The sequence below is a fragment of the Littorina saxatilis genome, linkage group LG9, assembly GCF_037325665.1.
Source record: "Littorina saxatilis isolate snail1 linkage group LG9, US_GU_Lsax_2.0, whole genome shotgun sequence".
NCBI lineage: Eukaryota > Metazoa > Mollusca > Gastropoda > Littorinimorpha > Littorinidae > Littorina > Littorina saxatilis.
The window spans coordinates 38,295,245-38,311,194 of NC_090253.1; the positions used below are offsets into that span (position 1 = coordinate 38,295,245).

Here is a 15,950-nt window from a genome sequence, read left to right on the forward strand (position 1 = left end):
AATTTTTAAGCCACCAAGCTGAAATGCAATACCGAAGTCCGGGCTTCGTCGAAGATTACTTGACCAAAATTTCAACCAATTTGGTTGAAAAATGAGGGCGTGACAGTGCCGCCTCAACTTTCACGAAAAGCCGGATATGACGTCATCAAAGACATTTATCAAAAAAACTGAAAAAAACGTGTGAGGATATCATACCCAGGAACTCTCATGTCAAATTTCATAAAGATCGGTCCAGTAGTTTAGTCTGAATCGCTCTACACACACACACAGACACACATACACCACGACCCTCGTCTCGATTCCCCCTCTACGTTAAAACATTTAGTCAAAACTTGACTAAATGTAACAAGTCGCGTAAAGCGAAAATACAATATTTAGTCAAGTAGCTGTCGAACTCACAGAATGAAACTGAACGCAACGCAACGCAGCAAGACCGTATACTCGTAGCATCGTCACTCCACCGCCCGTGGCAAAGGCAGTGCCCGTGGAATTGACAAGAAGAGCGGGGTATTCGTTGCGCTGAGAAGGATAGCACGCTTTTCTGTACCTCTCTTCGTTTTAACTTTCTGAGCGTGTTTTTAATCCAAACATATTATATCTATATGTTTTTGGAATCAGGAACCAACAAGGAATAAGATGAAAGTGTTTTTAAATTGATTTCGAAAAAAAACTTTTGATAATAATTTTTATATATTTAATTTTCAGAGCTTGTTTTTAATCCGAATATAACATATTTATATGTTTTTGGAATCAGCAAATGATGGAGAATAAGATAAACGTAAATTTGGATCGTTTTATAAATTTTTATTTTTTTTTACAATTTTCAGATTTTTAATGACCAAAGTCATCAATTAATTTTTAAGCCACCAAGCTGAAATGCAATACCGAAGTCCGGGCTTCGTCGAAGATTACTTGACCAAAATTTCAACCAATTTGGTTGAAAAATGAGGGCGTGACAGTGCCGCCTCAACTTTCACGAAAAGCCGGATATGACGTCATCAAAGACATTTATCAAAAAAATGAAAAAAACGTTCGGGTATTTCATACCCAGGAACTCTCATGTCAAATTTCATAAAGATCGGTCCAGTAGTTTAGTCTGAATCGCTCTACACAGAACACACACACACAGACACACATACACCACGACCCTCGTCTCGATTCCCCCTCTACGTTAAAACATTTAGTCAAAACTTGACTAAATGTAATTAAAAGGAGGCCTTTAACAGTCACAGTGCCTCAAACTTTACATACACAGGAACACACACACGCTGACAAAACACATAGGTTTTCTACTTTGGACCCCACCCACCCTCTTTATAAAGTGTATCATGATCAACATTTTGTTTGCATTCATGTATAAACACCTCACTGATATACACATTAATGCTGTGTGAGTGTGTCAGGCTGTTCATACGATAGAATACTGCCATTTCATGATTTGGCGGACAAAAGAAACTTCTCTAAATGTGGAATGCGTCAGAGGTGCTAGAAGCATAAATATAGGTCCCTGCTAGAAGAGATGATTGTTTGCAATTTATATCGTCATCTTTATCTACACGGTCCAAACCTTACCACACACACACACACACACAAATCACTTTCCAAGAAATATTAAGTGTGTGTGTGTGTGTGTGTGTGTGATCGTGCGTGCATGCTTGCGTGTGTGTATGCGAGCGAGCGTGTGCGCGCGCAAAGAGTTGTAAAATATATCGATGTATAACTATATTTATATCGTCTGCTCGACCTGCACTTACCTGTCTTGCGTAGTTTTTGTAATAATCTTGCGATTCCTTTGGCAGCTTCTTGACACATCGCAGCAGGTGACGGTAGAGCTGTACAGGAGTTTGGACATTCATGAAGACAATCAACTGATCTTGTGAGAGGTTTAGCTCAGTGAATGTTTCTTCGTGGATGATCGAGTGGAGGACAAAATACGCGAAGGGCTGAGCAAGCGTGAATGATCTCCCTTCGCATCCCGACAATAATTCATATTGCTGTCTGAAAAGGCTACTATAATGAAAGCGTTGCCGAGTTTTGTTTTCAACATCAGTTATTTGTTTTTGTCTGACGAGCTTTAACTATTGTGTTAACAGATTGAAGCAGCAAAGCCAAAAGAACTTGTTTCATTGAGAGTGAGAGACGGGTGCTGGCCGCTGAACAAAAACGTATAAGACTGGTTAAATCTTTGTGTTACATCTAATGTTTATTTCACACAGAGACATAGATAGAATTTCACACTATTGAATTAAATGAATACATTTTCATACTGCCATTGTTTTATTCAGTTATTATTTGCTGGATGATTTAATTTCCCGCCTGTTAGGTAGATGATCCACTGTTGTTGATTGAATCAAATGCTCTGGTTAAAAACATGATTAAACAAGAAGAAAAAACTTGAGACAATCAGTCAGTTAGTGTACTTGGCGGGCTAGAGTTCTATACTCTATGGGCTACATGAGCGTGTTTGAAGAATAGTGTCCTTAAATTTACTTTTCTGGTGTAACTTTGAAATGACCGTGGCTGTACAACTGAATTCAAGGCTTGGCCCAAGCCGCAGAACAAACATGCAACCAAGTTGACTTTCATTCAAAAGCAATTGAGAGAGTATGTTTTTGTTTGTTGTTGTTGTTGTCAATTTAAGTTATGCAGTCATCCAAAACAATTCACTCAGATGTACGTTTTTGAGCAGAATGAGTGTGTGTGCGCCTTGGGTCGCCTGTTGGTGAGACATGTGCGCGTTACAAATATTCGTGTTATTATTATTATGATGAGTGTGCATGATGAGTTGTTAATGCGAAAGAATGTGTATGATATGAGTGTGCCTTGAGTCGCCTTGTGGTGAGATATGTGCGCGTTATAAATTCTCGTATTATCATTATTATTATTATTATTATCCATGTTTCAAATTTTATTTCTTACGCTTGCAATGTTCGTGTTTTTGGTTCTCGTGAAACTGCAGGCTGCGCTTGTGCTTTCGTTTCCGCCGTGCGTTGTCTTTGCACACGGTGATTCGTGAACTTTGGGGGCCGCTACTGTTGTCACGTGACTAATGTTGATGTCTTCGTTCTTCGCATGTTTCCCATTTGGCGGTCGTTTCAAACAGTCCTGCTAAAAAGCGCTCTCGGTAGGAAGTTAATTTACTTATTACGCTTCGTTATCGCAATCAAGCATCATGTCGGCGATCAAGAAGGCTCTCCGTAGTTCGATTAGGCGGAGACGTTACTCGATGTTCGAACAGAAGGAGAATGACTACATCCACACGCCCAAGTCAAAACGAGCAACTTCCGAGGAATGTGGAACAGAAAAGAAAGTGTCTTCAAGCTTCAGTGATCCCAGCAGACGTGAATCCGCGATTTTCCGTCGTGGTTCTCAGGTGACCCGATCAGTGAGAGATGCCGTTGGAACCATCAGACAGGTCAGTGGTTGATAAAACTTTGTAATGTCAATGCTTGTAAACATTTTCTGTCAAGCGACCGACATGTGACTGTGGCTGGTGTTTGAGTCATACTGAGATAAAGTGTGTGCCTGTTCCGTTCTTTCTCATTCAGTCACACTGGTCACACTCATTCAAGCTTCACGGATGCATTTGACTGGGTAGGCTACATGTGCAGTTAACGGCATTATTTTCTGTGCAGTCAGTGTAAGTGTACATTAAAGATAATATAAATTTGTTTTGGTCTTTGGACCAAAATAATCACGGAGTACTGAAGACTCAAATGCTGGAGAGTTGGCAGGTTTTCACTGTCACTGTGTCAGTGTTGGCCCAACTGGGTTAGTGGGACAGTAGGCTGAGTAGCACTAGCAGGGAGGAAAGGAAGGGATGTGGTTTGTCTGTTGCAGAAGTGATTACTCATTTGAAATGTCAGGGTGGGACTGGGATGGAGTTAGATGGGGTAGGGAAGCTTGAAATACAGTTTCAATTTCCTGTGCTGCTGGGAAGTCATTGTGGTGTGGCATGTGGGATATTTATGGGTGCTGTCACTCTGGGGTGTGCTCTATAGCTAGTATGTATGCTAGTTGTAGTCGCAAGCTCTGGAGAGGTGAAAGTGAAGTATGGTCTTTGCAACATGCCTACTTTTCAAAAAGCCTTTGAAATGTAGAGGGAAATGTTCTAGTCCTGGCTCAGTAGCTGTGATCTAGCTCCTGTGCATACTGTATCCAGTCCGTGCACTTCTTACTCACACCATGTGGTACACATAGATCATTTTGCAGTGACTGAGTGATTAGTGCATTTGGATCTGCCTAAATCAAATACATACATGTACGTGTTGGGTGACCACTGACTTGTAAAACTTTGTAACTTGTATGCCCAGCATTTCAGATTTTTTTTCTAATAAACGCTTAATAAAACAAAATGCAAATTCTAACCCGGCATTAATAATATACTTACTATTATTAATTAACGCTTGTGATACTGATATTGATAACAATAAGTGAATAACAGGGTTTTGGATTTTTTTAACATTCTCAGATGATGTTAATTGTTATTGTTAATGTTATGCTTGACTCGAACACAATTCTGGAATGATTTTTTGGTACATTAAGTTAACACAGACTTTTGTGCTAATCTTCTTTTGTTGAAAAACAAACAAACATTTAAATCAGGAAGTAGAGCTTGGATTTTAGGAATGAAATCATGTATTGGTGTAACTGCAAGTTGTAACAGTAAGTGTAGGCCGCTTTGTGCAGTTGGTATCAGATGGTTTCCATCAAGTTTACTATCCCAGAGGCATTTGATGGCTGAGTTGTTAGTTTTCACACATGATCATATCACTAACAGTCTTATAATCTGTTTACCACAGAACAGTAAAACATGGTGGTAGTGTTAGCACTGAGATTGTGAACCACAGCCTGTTGACTGGTGGCTTATCACATTCACAATCTATGACTCAATGGTCTGCAGGTGAAGATGCTATCACTAAGTGGAGTCCAGCTTGCCTGCCCACCAGGTGGCCTGCTGGTCAGTGCAAAGGCCAGGTGTCACTCTCTGATGGATTTACATGTACAGTGGAACCCCCCTTTTAAGAGGGTTCCCCAATTTAAGACCCCTCCCCCCTTTTTTTAAGACCTGGCTTTTTTAAATTGTTCATTACCTCAGTACATTTACCCCCATTTTAAGACATGTACCTCCTTTTTAAGACCTGATTTTCTCAGATATTTGGAGGTCTTAGAAAGGGGTTCCACTGTACCGTCTTACTCTTAGTCTAATAAAAGCTCAACTGACAGCCATAGACAACATTGTCATATATTATTGTGTATTTAAATTTTATGTTGAACAACGGGCTATGTAACACTAACACACGTACACACACACATTATTCTAACCGACACAGATAGTCTTTTACCATTTAAATGACAGCATTCAAAATATTGCTATGTCCACTATTTCACTGTGCCACAAGTACACAACAACAACAATGTAATGTATACACTCTTTCTTTGTTCTTCCAGAAATTCAGGACATCAACGAGAAGACTAAAGCCGTTGCGAGAGTACAACACAACTCCATCTCGGTCCACCAACCGCAAAAAGGGTGCCAATGGGGAAGAAGTGGATATGTACTCTCCCTTTCACATTGAGACGCCTGGCAGAGCCGCGGGTCGGGTGTCCAGACGCTCCAACATCAGGACTGTGTGAGTACTGATGGTACATGTACCCCAATTTTAACTCATTGTCTCACAGGTACGGATATATCTGTACCCACTCATATGGCTCTATCTGACCAGGTGCGGATATATATATGCGCTCAGACTGTTCGCTTCAGTCGCTTCCTGTAACGTCCATCTAACGCCTGCATTCCAGCGTGTTGATACAGTTACTACACAGTTACTACAATTCTGAGTGACCTGCTGCAGCACAGCTAGTCTCGGCTTAAACAAACTTGGTCAACATAGGTGGGGTAGAATAAAAAAAATCTGCGAAAATTGTGTCTTAAATAAAAAGGAGGGGGTCTTGGAATGGGGGTAATTTGTCAGAGGTTATGAACAGAAAGTCTGAGAAAACAAGGTCTTAACAAGTCGCGTAAGGCGAAATTACTACATTTAGTCAAGCTGTGGAACTCACAGAATGAAACTGAAGGCACTGCATTTTTTCACAATGACCGTAGTCCGCCGCTTGTGCATAACGGAGTGAAACTGACGAGCCTGTTCAGCGCGGTAGTGGTTTCGCTGTGCTGCATAGCACGCTTTTCTGTACCTCTCTTCGTTTTAACTTTCTGAGCGTGTTTTTAATCCAAACATATCATATCTATATATATGTTTTTGGAATCAGGAACCGACAAGGAATAAGATGAAATTGTTTTTAAATGGATTTCGGAAATTTTATTTTAATCATGATTTTCATATTTTTAATTTTCAGAGTTTTTTTTTATCCAAATATAACATATTTATATGTTTTTGGAATCAGGAAATGATGTAGAATAAGATGAACGTAAATTTGGATCGTTTTATAAACAAAAAAATGTATTACAATTTTCAGATTTTTAATGACCAAAGTCATTAATTAATTTTTAAGCCACCAAGCTGAAATGCAATACCGAAGTCCGGCCTTCGTCGAAGATTGCTTTACAAAAATGTCAATCAATTTGATTGAAAAATGAGGGTGTGACAGTGCCGCCTCAACTTTTACAAAAAGCCGGATATGACGTCATCAAAAGTATTTATCGAAAAAAAGAAAACAACATCCGGGGATATCATTCCCAGGAACTCTCATGTCAAATTTCATAAAGATCGGTCCAGTAGTTTGGTCTGAATCGCTCTACACACACACACACACACACACACACACACACATACACCACGACCCTCGTCTCGATTCCCCCTCTATGTTAAAACATTTAGTCAAAACTTGACTAAATGTAAAAAGGAGTAAGTCTTAAAAAGGGGTTTCCACTGTATGCTTGTTGGTGATAGGGAGGGTAAGGGGGCATACTCTGAGTCATGTGAGTGCGGTTCAAATTCTTAAAAGTACTACAACTAGTGGTGTGGTTTTGAATTTGGTAGTTGGACTTACTTTAACTTAAAAGGCATGTAGCCCTTCTTGTGTAAATTTGACTTACCGTCTCAGATCTGGTCAGGGTTTAATTATTTTTACATGGGGTAAGACCATTCCCATACTTTGACTGATACCGAAGATGAACAACCTGGTGCTCTTTGTGCAGAATGACAATTTTTGATGAATTAATCTTTATCAGACACAAAGATATCTCAAAACATGTCCTAAAATAAGTGAAGTTTAGAGTTGGTTAAAACTTCACTCTTCACACAAAAGAAATGTTCACAGGTTGTGTGTATGTATGTATGTTACAGACCTGGTTACTGTACAAAATTTGCGTACAATCTTACGAAATTGAAGACCGCTGTACGATTATACGCCAGACATTAAAATCATACGCAAAAACAAAAACAAAATATAATAAAAAATTATAAAAAAATATATAAGTCTGAAGAGGACTGTGTGAGCCTAGAAAGCAATGTGTAAAGAGGACTGTATGAGACCAGAAAATACTGACCAGTGCAGTGACAGAAATGAAGGGCTGACTCAATACTGCTGACAGCAGCTGATGCAAATTTTCCTCAGAGGTCAAAAATAAAAATTATGTTTTTCTATCATTCGTTTTGTGTCACATTTTCAAATATCTAATAGTGTATGGGTTTTTGTTTTCAACAAAAATGTTTAATTTACTTTCAGCACAAATTCTTTCTTACATGTATATATACAGTCTTTAAATAATGGGGTTTGAGGGGGGAATAAAGCACAGTGTGTACCGCGAGAATGAATTGTACACCTTAACATTCTGATTGTACACATTTTTAGCCTCATTTGTACACCAGGAAATTTTAGTGGTAATCAGGTCTGATGTAATGTATGTTTTTGAGTTAGCCATCGGCAGGTATTTGTCCTGTAGAATGACTGTTTGTTGTGTCAGTGCTGTCTTTCTATGTACAACGGGACGCCACTGTTATCTTGTTTTTGGTGATTTAAATGCTTTGTTGTGTATTGAAGAACTTGTGCAATAGTAATAGTACTACATGTAATGACTTATTTATGTGAGCAGCAGAAAGAAAAACATATTCTATGCGCTGTTGAGGGTTTCGATCAAATTTTGATAAAGTGTGTTTGGGCGTTTTGCTGACCACTTTTGACAACTGTTTGTAGTGTAAGCTTGGAGACCCCCACACGACTGAGGCGAGAGGTTGAAGCACTGACAGCCAACATGCAGGCCCTGGCTACTCTTACTCCCAACACACTGCAGTCCAGAAGGTGCGCGTTTGATTATGTTCAGTTTTACAGCTCTTATATTAACTGGTTATTTCAAGTATTTTCCTGGTTATAACCTGAAAACATAGTAAATCATCAAAAGGGTAGTCCCATCGTTTTGATTGCCTTTCGCTGCTGTTTCAAAATAATGTTATTAGGTTTACGTGAACTGTTTGCTGTAGTTGACTTTTTGTGGGATGTATTCTGACTTTTTTGGTAATACATGTACATCACGGCTCCCCATAGACTTTAGAGGGTTCAAAGACTAGGAGGTTCATATTCTTGCTTTCGGAAGGAACTTTCCTCGCCAACACACGATATTTAGAGCGCTCATGTCAATGGGGGTACCGACTTTTGGAAGTTCTCAAGCCTTTTACAAAAACACTGCAGTGGTACCTGCGATGAAAGGACACCCTTGGGGCCAGCCAAAAGTGTCCCAACATTGCAGGTGGCCTGTCCTGACAGGTATGTTTTGGTAGAGATAATAGACAAAGGGACCTCAGAATGTGTCCTTTTAAGGGAGGTGTCCTCTCATTGGAGGGGCCACACATTGCAGGTACAAAAATATGGTTATATCGTTTAGATTAACTCCTGAAATTAGCGCAAGTTCAATTCCAGCACTTGCTCTGAAAACAGACAGTACGCATCACACAGAATATGAAATGCGTCCTGGGACACCATTTTTCGTGTTTAGTGGGTTGTGGGACCCCCTCCATGAATTTCTTGTTTGTTTTTTTGCCAGCTTCTAGGTCTAGTTCTACTTCTTATGGGACACAAGGAAGCACCATTTTGGGAGCCCTGTACATGTACTGGTCGGCTAACCAGATAGTATTTGCTTTAAACTTAAGATGCTTCAAAGACTGTGGTTTCTTAAAATGTTTTGTACTATGGTTCAGTGTTGGTTCATAAATTTACAAATTACATTTATCAAAAGAGAAAATATGGACCCAGAAGAGTGTGTTTATTGTGATGTAGTGTTAATTAAGTTTTTTGTAGTCATGTTGAGATTCCTAGAAAGTCGGTGAATGTGTTTGTTTTTTTGTTATTGAAAAGGAGCCTTCTTCTCTTGTTTCAAGTACATGTATATGTACTCTTCCTCTTAATTAAAATGATCTTACTACTCAGGGTTCGACACTAGCGGGGGCAGGGGGCGGAACGCCCCAGAGTTTTGTGTTCCGCCCCAAACATTGCCGAAGCTTGGGGCCCACTCCGCCCCAGGATAAATTCCAACAATGACAAACCGAACATTCTAATGCCAGAGCCAATCACTAAAAATCGCCAGTCAAAGTCGTCACTGAAATTTGCGTTACAATCAATGCCGCGTCAAGAAAAAAAACCATTGAAATCGTCGAAGGACAATGCCGCAAGGGAAATAACTCCCAGATTGCGCTCTTTAGCGTGAGAGATAAGTATCGCCTTCAAATGCCAAACGCAAAATGTGGCAACACATCCCTGGTGTAAGACATGGAAATGAAGATGAAGAACAGGGTGGAGAGAAACGAAAAAAGGAGACCGATGCAGCCAAAAGCGCAAAGCGCTGTCGTAATTTCAATGTCAAATGGTTGAAAGAATTTCCCTGGCTTCAGTACGATGAAGAAAAAAAGACAATGCATTGCCGCACGTGAATACTGAGAGTGGGCCCCAGATGTTTGTTTTCCGCCCCAGCAATTTCCATCTCTGGGGCCAGTGTGGCTGGCCCCAGGCCAAATAAGTTAGTGTCCACCCCTGCTACTCATTACTTTTTTCACTTTTAGAACTCACAGTCCTTGAAGTTGAATACCCATGTTCTTGTTATTTTATTCCACCAGGAAATCTCCTCCTCTGACAAATGGCAGTCTGAAGACGCCCCGCAGTGCCAGACGTCGTATCACAACCAACCTGTAGTGTGCCTGATGGAAACACAGATTCAGTCCCAGTTGTACAACGTTTCTCTTCAATTCGACCTATGACCTCGCGGACGTTGAAAGTGCTGCATTTTATGGACTATTGAAAGAATGATGTATGGAACACTGTATCAATCGCTCGAACACAGCTGACAAATTTGGCTGCAGGTTTTGGCGTGTATTGAACAGCTGCAGTGCTGTTTTGCTTTTTTGCTCAGACGTTTATTTTTCCATTTTGGAAATGTATTAACAGGAGTATATTGTAAACAGCACTGAGCATTGTTGTTCCCAGACACAGAAGACATTAGGTCAAGTTGGACCTGGGTTCACAATATATATCGGTCAAAATGTGACCACAAAAAGAATTGACCAAGGCCAGGAACAAGAAGACTGAAACTATGAACTTAAAAAAAATGTGTTGAAATTTTAATAATTAGCTTTTTTACCTGCAAAATTCAGACTTTTTAAACAGAAAGTAAACTTGGCTAAGCCACATGAACTGAAAATGGACTTGCTTTAACATTTATCTTTTCTGGGGAACTATAATTTTGGGACTTGCTAACACACAGAATTTCAAACAGTGTTTGACTTTGTATGGATAACTGTAGTGTAACCCCAAATGAAATATTGGTGTCGTGAAGATGCCTCTCGCTCAAATATACTCGATCTTGAAAAGCTCACTTTTATGTTGATTTTTTGTTCTCATAATTATGGAACTTTGATTATTAATACAAATTTCATCCCGATCCGTAGAGGCATTTTAGAATCTCAAGTGAGTTCCGTTCAAGTGCATTAAATCAGTATTTTTTTTAAAGGCCGAGATTTTTAGCATTGACGCTTTTGTACCATGCCGTTGAAAGGTATTTGTCTTTGTAACCAATACTTACATTTGTAAATAGTTATCGCCACTTGCTACAATTTGAAATGCAGTGGTGGAAAAGCATAATGTATGTTTCAGGTTTGTGCGGATCATGTGATCAGCACATGTGACTGTGGACATTTTTGTTTTATAGCTTGTCATGTTGCAGTATGGACGGGCGAGGTGGTAAGACGTCGGCCTCCTAATTGGGAGGTCGTGAGTTTGAATCCCGGTCGCTGCCGCCTGGTGGGTTAAGAGTGGAGATTTTTTCGATCTCCCAGGTCAACTTATGTGCAGGCCTGCTAGTGACTTAACCCCCTTTGTGTGTACACGCAAGCACAAGACCAAGTGCGCACGGAAAAGATCCTGTAATCCATGTCAGAGTTCGGTGGGTTATTATTATAGAAACACGAAAATACCCAGCATGCCTCCCCCGAAATCGGCGTATGTTCCCTGAATGGCGGGGTAAAAACGGACTTATACACGTAAAAATCCACTCATGCTGGAAACATGAGTGAACAAGGGAGTCTAAGCCCATGAACGAAGAAGAAGAAGATGCAGTATGGATGTGCAAACTTGTGTTTTGTTCATATGTGTGCTCATATTGGATTAACAGTGGCGGTTGCTGTTGGTCACTCTTTTTACTTTTACTCCTGTGGCCGGTGGGCATTTGACTGAATCAATGAACGTGGCAGAGACACTTTTTCCCTTGCGTTCTGATTGCCATGATTGCTATTTGTGTTCCAATGACTGTCAATGTTCTTGCCTTCTGTCTTTCTTTCTAAAGCCCTGTGTTTCTGTTCCAGTTTTTGTTTCATACCAAGTCATTCGTTCAGTCTGTCTCTCAGTTTCATTCTGCATGACGCCTTGTCAGTCTGTCTGTCTCTCCCCCTCTCTTATGATTATTGTCGGCTTGATGTTCAACTGACTGTTAAAAATACATGTATGCTTGTTTTCATCTTCAAATACATGAAGCACACTTACACACTTGCTGGTACATATGTAACCACATAGCTAAATACTTGCATTTGTTTGGTGCTTATTATAATGATACATGTACACATGTAGTGTGTATCTGCTTATGTACTCTGTACAGATATGTTTGTTCTTGTAAGTGAACAAACAACTACCCGTCTACTGGTTTTGTGTTTTTCTTACATTTTTTGTCATGATCAGTTTGGCATGTGCTGTACATGGTCTATCTGTATGCCTAATTTAGTGCTTCATGTGTGTGTTTTAATACTTGCTGTCATATATGATATTGGGAAAAAAAGCATTCTTTTTCTTGTCTGTTTCCCACTTATGTTAATCTGTTGTTGTAATTATTTATTCTTTAAAAATATTCTTTAGTGTGTTCTTTTTTACCTTGGTTTTTGGCTTGAGCAATAAGAACAATATAGGCACATGGTTAATGTCAAAATTCATTAATTTTCCTCTTTGAATCTTTTTCAGTTTGCTCTCATATATTCTTTGTGCAATATTGAAAAAGTAAAAACGATGTTTGGTGATGACAAATCTTTGCATTTTGTGTCTGTAAAGTGACTAATGGTTCGGTGGACATTTTTGTGAAGTTCTGTTATTTATTTATTTTTTTTAACATTTTTGTACAGCCTCATGTAAAGGCATGCTCAATAGTTTTCTTTATTTTATTTTATAAGAGTATTTACTCATATATTATAATGAGTTTAGGTTACTTCAAGTGAGTGAGTCAAATTTCCACAATAAATATGCACAAGTATAAGCTTGGATTTCCTTTGTACTTTGGGGGGCTTAATTTTTGTCACTGGCGCAAACATATTTTTCATCCCCCTTTGTGGAACCTTTCAAGTACCACATTTAGTAGTCCCATCATGTTTTTTTCTTAACAATTTACAAGCTGTTGCCATATTTCTTAATGCTTTATTTGTTGTCTTGATGCATTCTGGATTACTTCAGAGTACAAGTGCATTATGATGGCAGGGAATTTTATGAGCAGATAATATACTGTTCAAAAAAAGAAACGCATAGTTGCTACTTGCCAAATTTGTTTTATTTTTCGAAAAAATTAACAGAAAATCCAATATTTAGATTATTTGTTTGAAATTTGGTATGGACACAGTTGAATGCACACACAGTTCATTTGCATCTTCAAATCAATCAGTCAATCAATACGATTGGGTGCCGAGGCTGTCAAGTCAGTAGGGGGTGTGACTGCCTTGAGCAGCAACAACTGCCCGGCACCTTCTGGGCATGGACTGGATCAGATGCCGGATATCTTGCTGTGGGATGGTGTCCCACTCCTCCTGAAGTGCCTGCAATAGATCGCGGTGATTTGCCGGCGCTTCTTCTCGCCTGCGCACACGTCTGTCCAATTCATCCCAGAGGTGTTCTATCGGGTTCATGTCTGGCGACATGGATGGCCAGGGAAGCACCTGGACATGGTGGTCGGTGAGGAACTGGGTGGTGAGTCGTGCTGTGTGCGGGCGAGCGTTGTCCTGCTGGAATATGGCATCCTGGTCAGCCAGAAGAGGAAGGGCGTGTGGGCGCAGAATTTCCTCCACGTATCGCTGGGCAGTTATGCGCCCTTGGACGTGCACCAGGGTGCTCCTTCCAGCGGTATTGATCGCCCCCCACACCATGACGCCTCCACCACCATGAACGGGTGCCTCATCCACACAGTTGGGCGCGTAACGTTCGTTTACTCTCCGGTAGACCCTCCTCCGACCATCATGTCGCTGGAGCAGGAAGTAGGACTCGTCGCTGAACCACACGTGTCTCCAGTGATTCCGGACGGTCCAGCGAAGGTGCTGGTTGCCCCACTGCACTCGGTTCTGGCGATGGCGGCGGGTGAGGACAGCTCCTCTGTGAGGTCTGCGAGCTCTCAAACCAGCTTCATGCAGGCGGTTCCGCACGGTCTGGTCCGATAATCGGTGTGGCCCGGGGAGAGCCTGGACAGAAGATGAGGCCGACAGGAAACGATTCCGGAGGTGGCGGAGCCGTATGAAGCGGTCGTGAGCAGCAGTTGTCGCCCTTGGTCTTCCCGCTCGTGGCAAGTCAGCAACGGAGCCAGTGGCTTGAAACCTGACCCACAGTCTACTGATGGTGCTCTGGGACACGTGGAAGTGCCTGGCGATTGCACTTTGACTTTGGCCTGCTTGTAAACGACCCAATGCAATTTGGCGGTCTTCTCTGCTCAATCGGGCCATCTTTCGTCGCTGAATTGTCGTCTGATTTCTTTGTGGCGAACAATCCGCTTTTATGGGTTTTGGAAGACATGGTGAGAGCTCAATATTCCCCGAGTTTCACGAGATTACACTGAAGCATGACGAGTGGTCATGCCAAATGAGCAATTTTGACATTGTAGCCACTGATAACGCATGCGTCACGTGCAGAGCTCACTTGTGGCAATGGACGAAAGGTCGACGACCAGATAAACATTTTCTGCAGTTTGGTGGATATCCTTGTAGCCATATAACTAAATTAACCAAATATTACAAGCTATGCGTTTCTTTTTTTGAACAGTATAGATGATTTTCGGAAATAACTCTGTCGGGTTTGCACGGGTTCTGAAAGAGTGAGTACCCTTGCATTTGTGAAGTACATGGCAAAGTTTGTCTGCGCAAATGCAAGGGTACTCACTCTTTCAAAACACATACAAACCAGACAAGAGTTATCATTACGGAATTGGTCTATTGTGTGCATCATTGGCAGTAACGCAGAGATATGATTCTACCATTGCTCAAATTGGCACAGCTTTCGTGCTCTTTTTTTGTGGTTTGTAAGACACAGGGAAGAATATTGTGGCAGGGGATGCTGGGAAAACTCTAAAGCATCGTAAGGCAAGGGTAGAAAAGCATACCAACAAAATGTCACACATTTGACAAAGACACAACTTTCACTGTAGGCTTTCCCCCCCAAGGCAGTTGTATTTATCTGCAGCTTTGGTGGTTTCATTTGTAAATACTGTTACAATGGCTTTAACGCAATCACCTTTTATATTCCAACTGTACCCGACTTGATATAGCTTCTTTTTTGTGTGTGCTTGAGCGCCGTAGATTGAATGTGAGTTGCTTTTAGAGGCTTTGAAATGTGTATATATCATAGTCTGTTCATGTCAGTTTGAGATACATAATGTTTGCAAGTCTTAAACTCTCTGCTGAAGCCTCCTTCTGCATTATGACCGAGTTGCAGAAAGTTTTGGACATTGAAAACTGAATGATTCTTACAGTATTCTTGCCAAAATATTCAAGACTGGTTTGTGATTGATCATTTGATCAGGTTGTGTTACATGTTAATATGCTTCTATCACAAATACTCCAGAAAACGTCTTTTTTTAACACCTTTTAGAATAGTACGATTTTTGCAGGGGATGACAATGTGAACAAAACTATACAGTTGTATGTGTCTCTTTGAAATGAACATGGTTTCAAAATTCTCTGTATGTGGGCATACAATCAGGTGGGTTTTATTTTGACACAAATAAGGCAAGTTTTGTCACTGCATTTTAGTTTGTGAGGAACGCATCATTTAATATGTATCCTGGTTAGTTTCGAATGGCACCAGTGGACCAGCATTGACTGGGGATATAGCTATATCCGGACCACAAGAATAATTTGACCCCTTCACCTTATAATATAATGGACAGTCATACATGGCAGTTGTCTGATCATTTTATTCTTGATCAATGTTTTACGAGTATTGATTTGAAATGTTGATGCTGCGGTGAGTGAACCGTGACCTAAAGTAAAGGTGCTTATTACTGCAAATTTTTAATTTTATATAGGAAAGTGTAGTTTTCATGAAAAATGCATGGAATTCTATCCCAAACGGGAATGCTAATAATAAATCTAGCAAATTTCTTCCATCTTCAACAGTAAATATGAATGCGTGAGTGTTTGTAGTTACATAAGGATAAAGGTTTCAGGCTTAGAGAATAATTGTAAACGAAAGCAAAAGACAACACACAACAC

At 40.4% G+C, this 15,950-nt stretch overlaps 1 protein-coding gene across 1 annotated transcript; it reads left to right on the plus strand.

Annotated features, from left to right (window-relative positions):
- Nucleotides 1–3,027: 3,027 nt before the first annotated feature.
- On the plus strand, nucleotides 3,028–15,839 carry LOC138975994 (uncharacterized). Its single transcript, XM_070348789.1, has 4 exons — nucleotides 3,028–3,415; nucleotides 5,452–5,633; nucleotides 8,158–8,262; nucleotides 10,068–15,839. The coding sequence occupies exons 1-4, from the start codon at nucleotides 3,173–3,175 to the stop codon at nucleotides 10,141–10,143; spliced, it is 606 nt and encodes a 201-aa protein (XP_070204890.1). The 5' UTR covers nucleotides 3,028–3,172; the 3' UTR covers nucleotides 10,144–15,839.
- The last annotated feature ends 111 nt before the right edge of the window (nucleotides 15,840–15,950 follow it).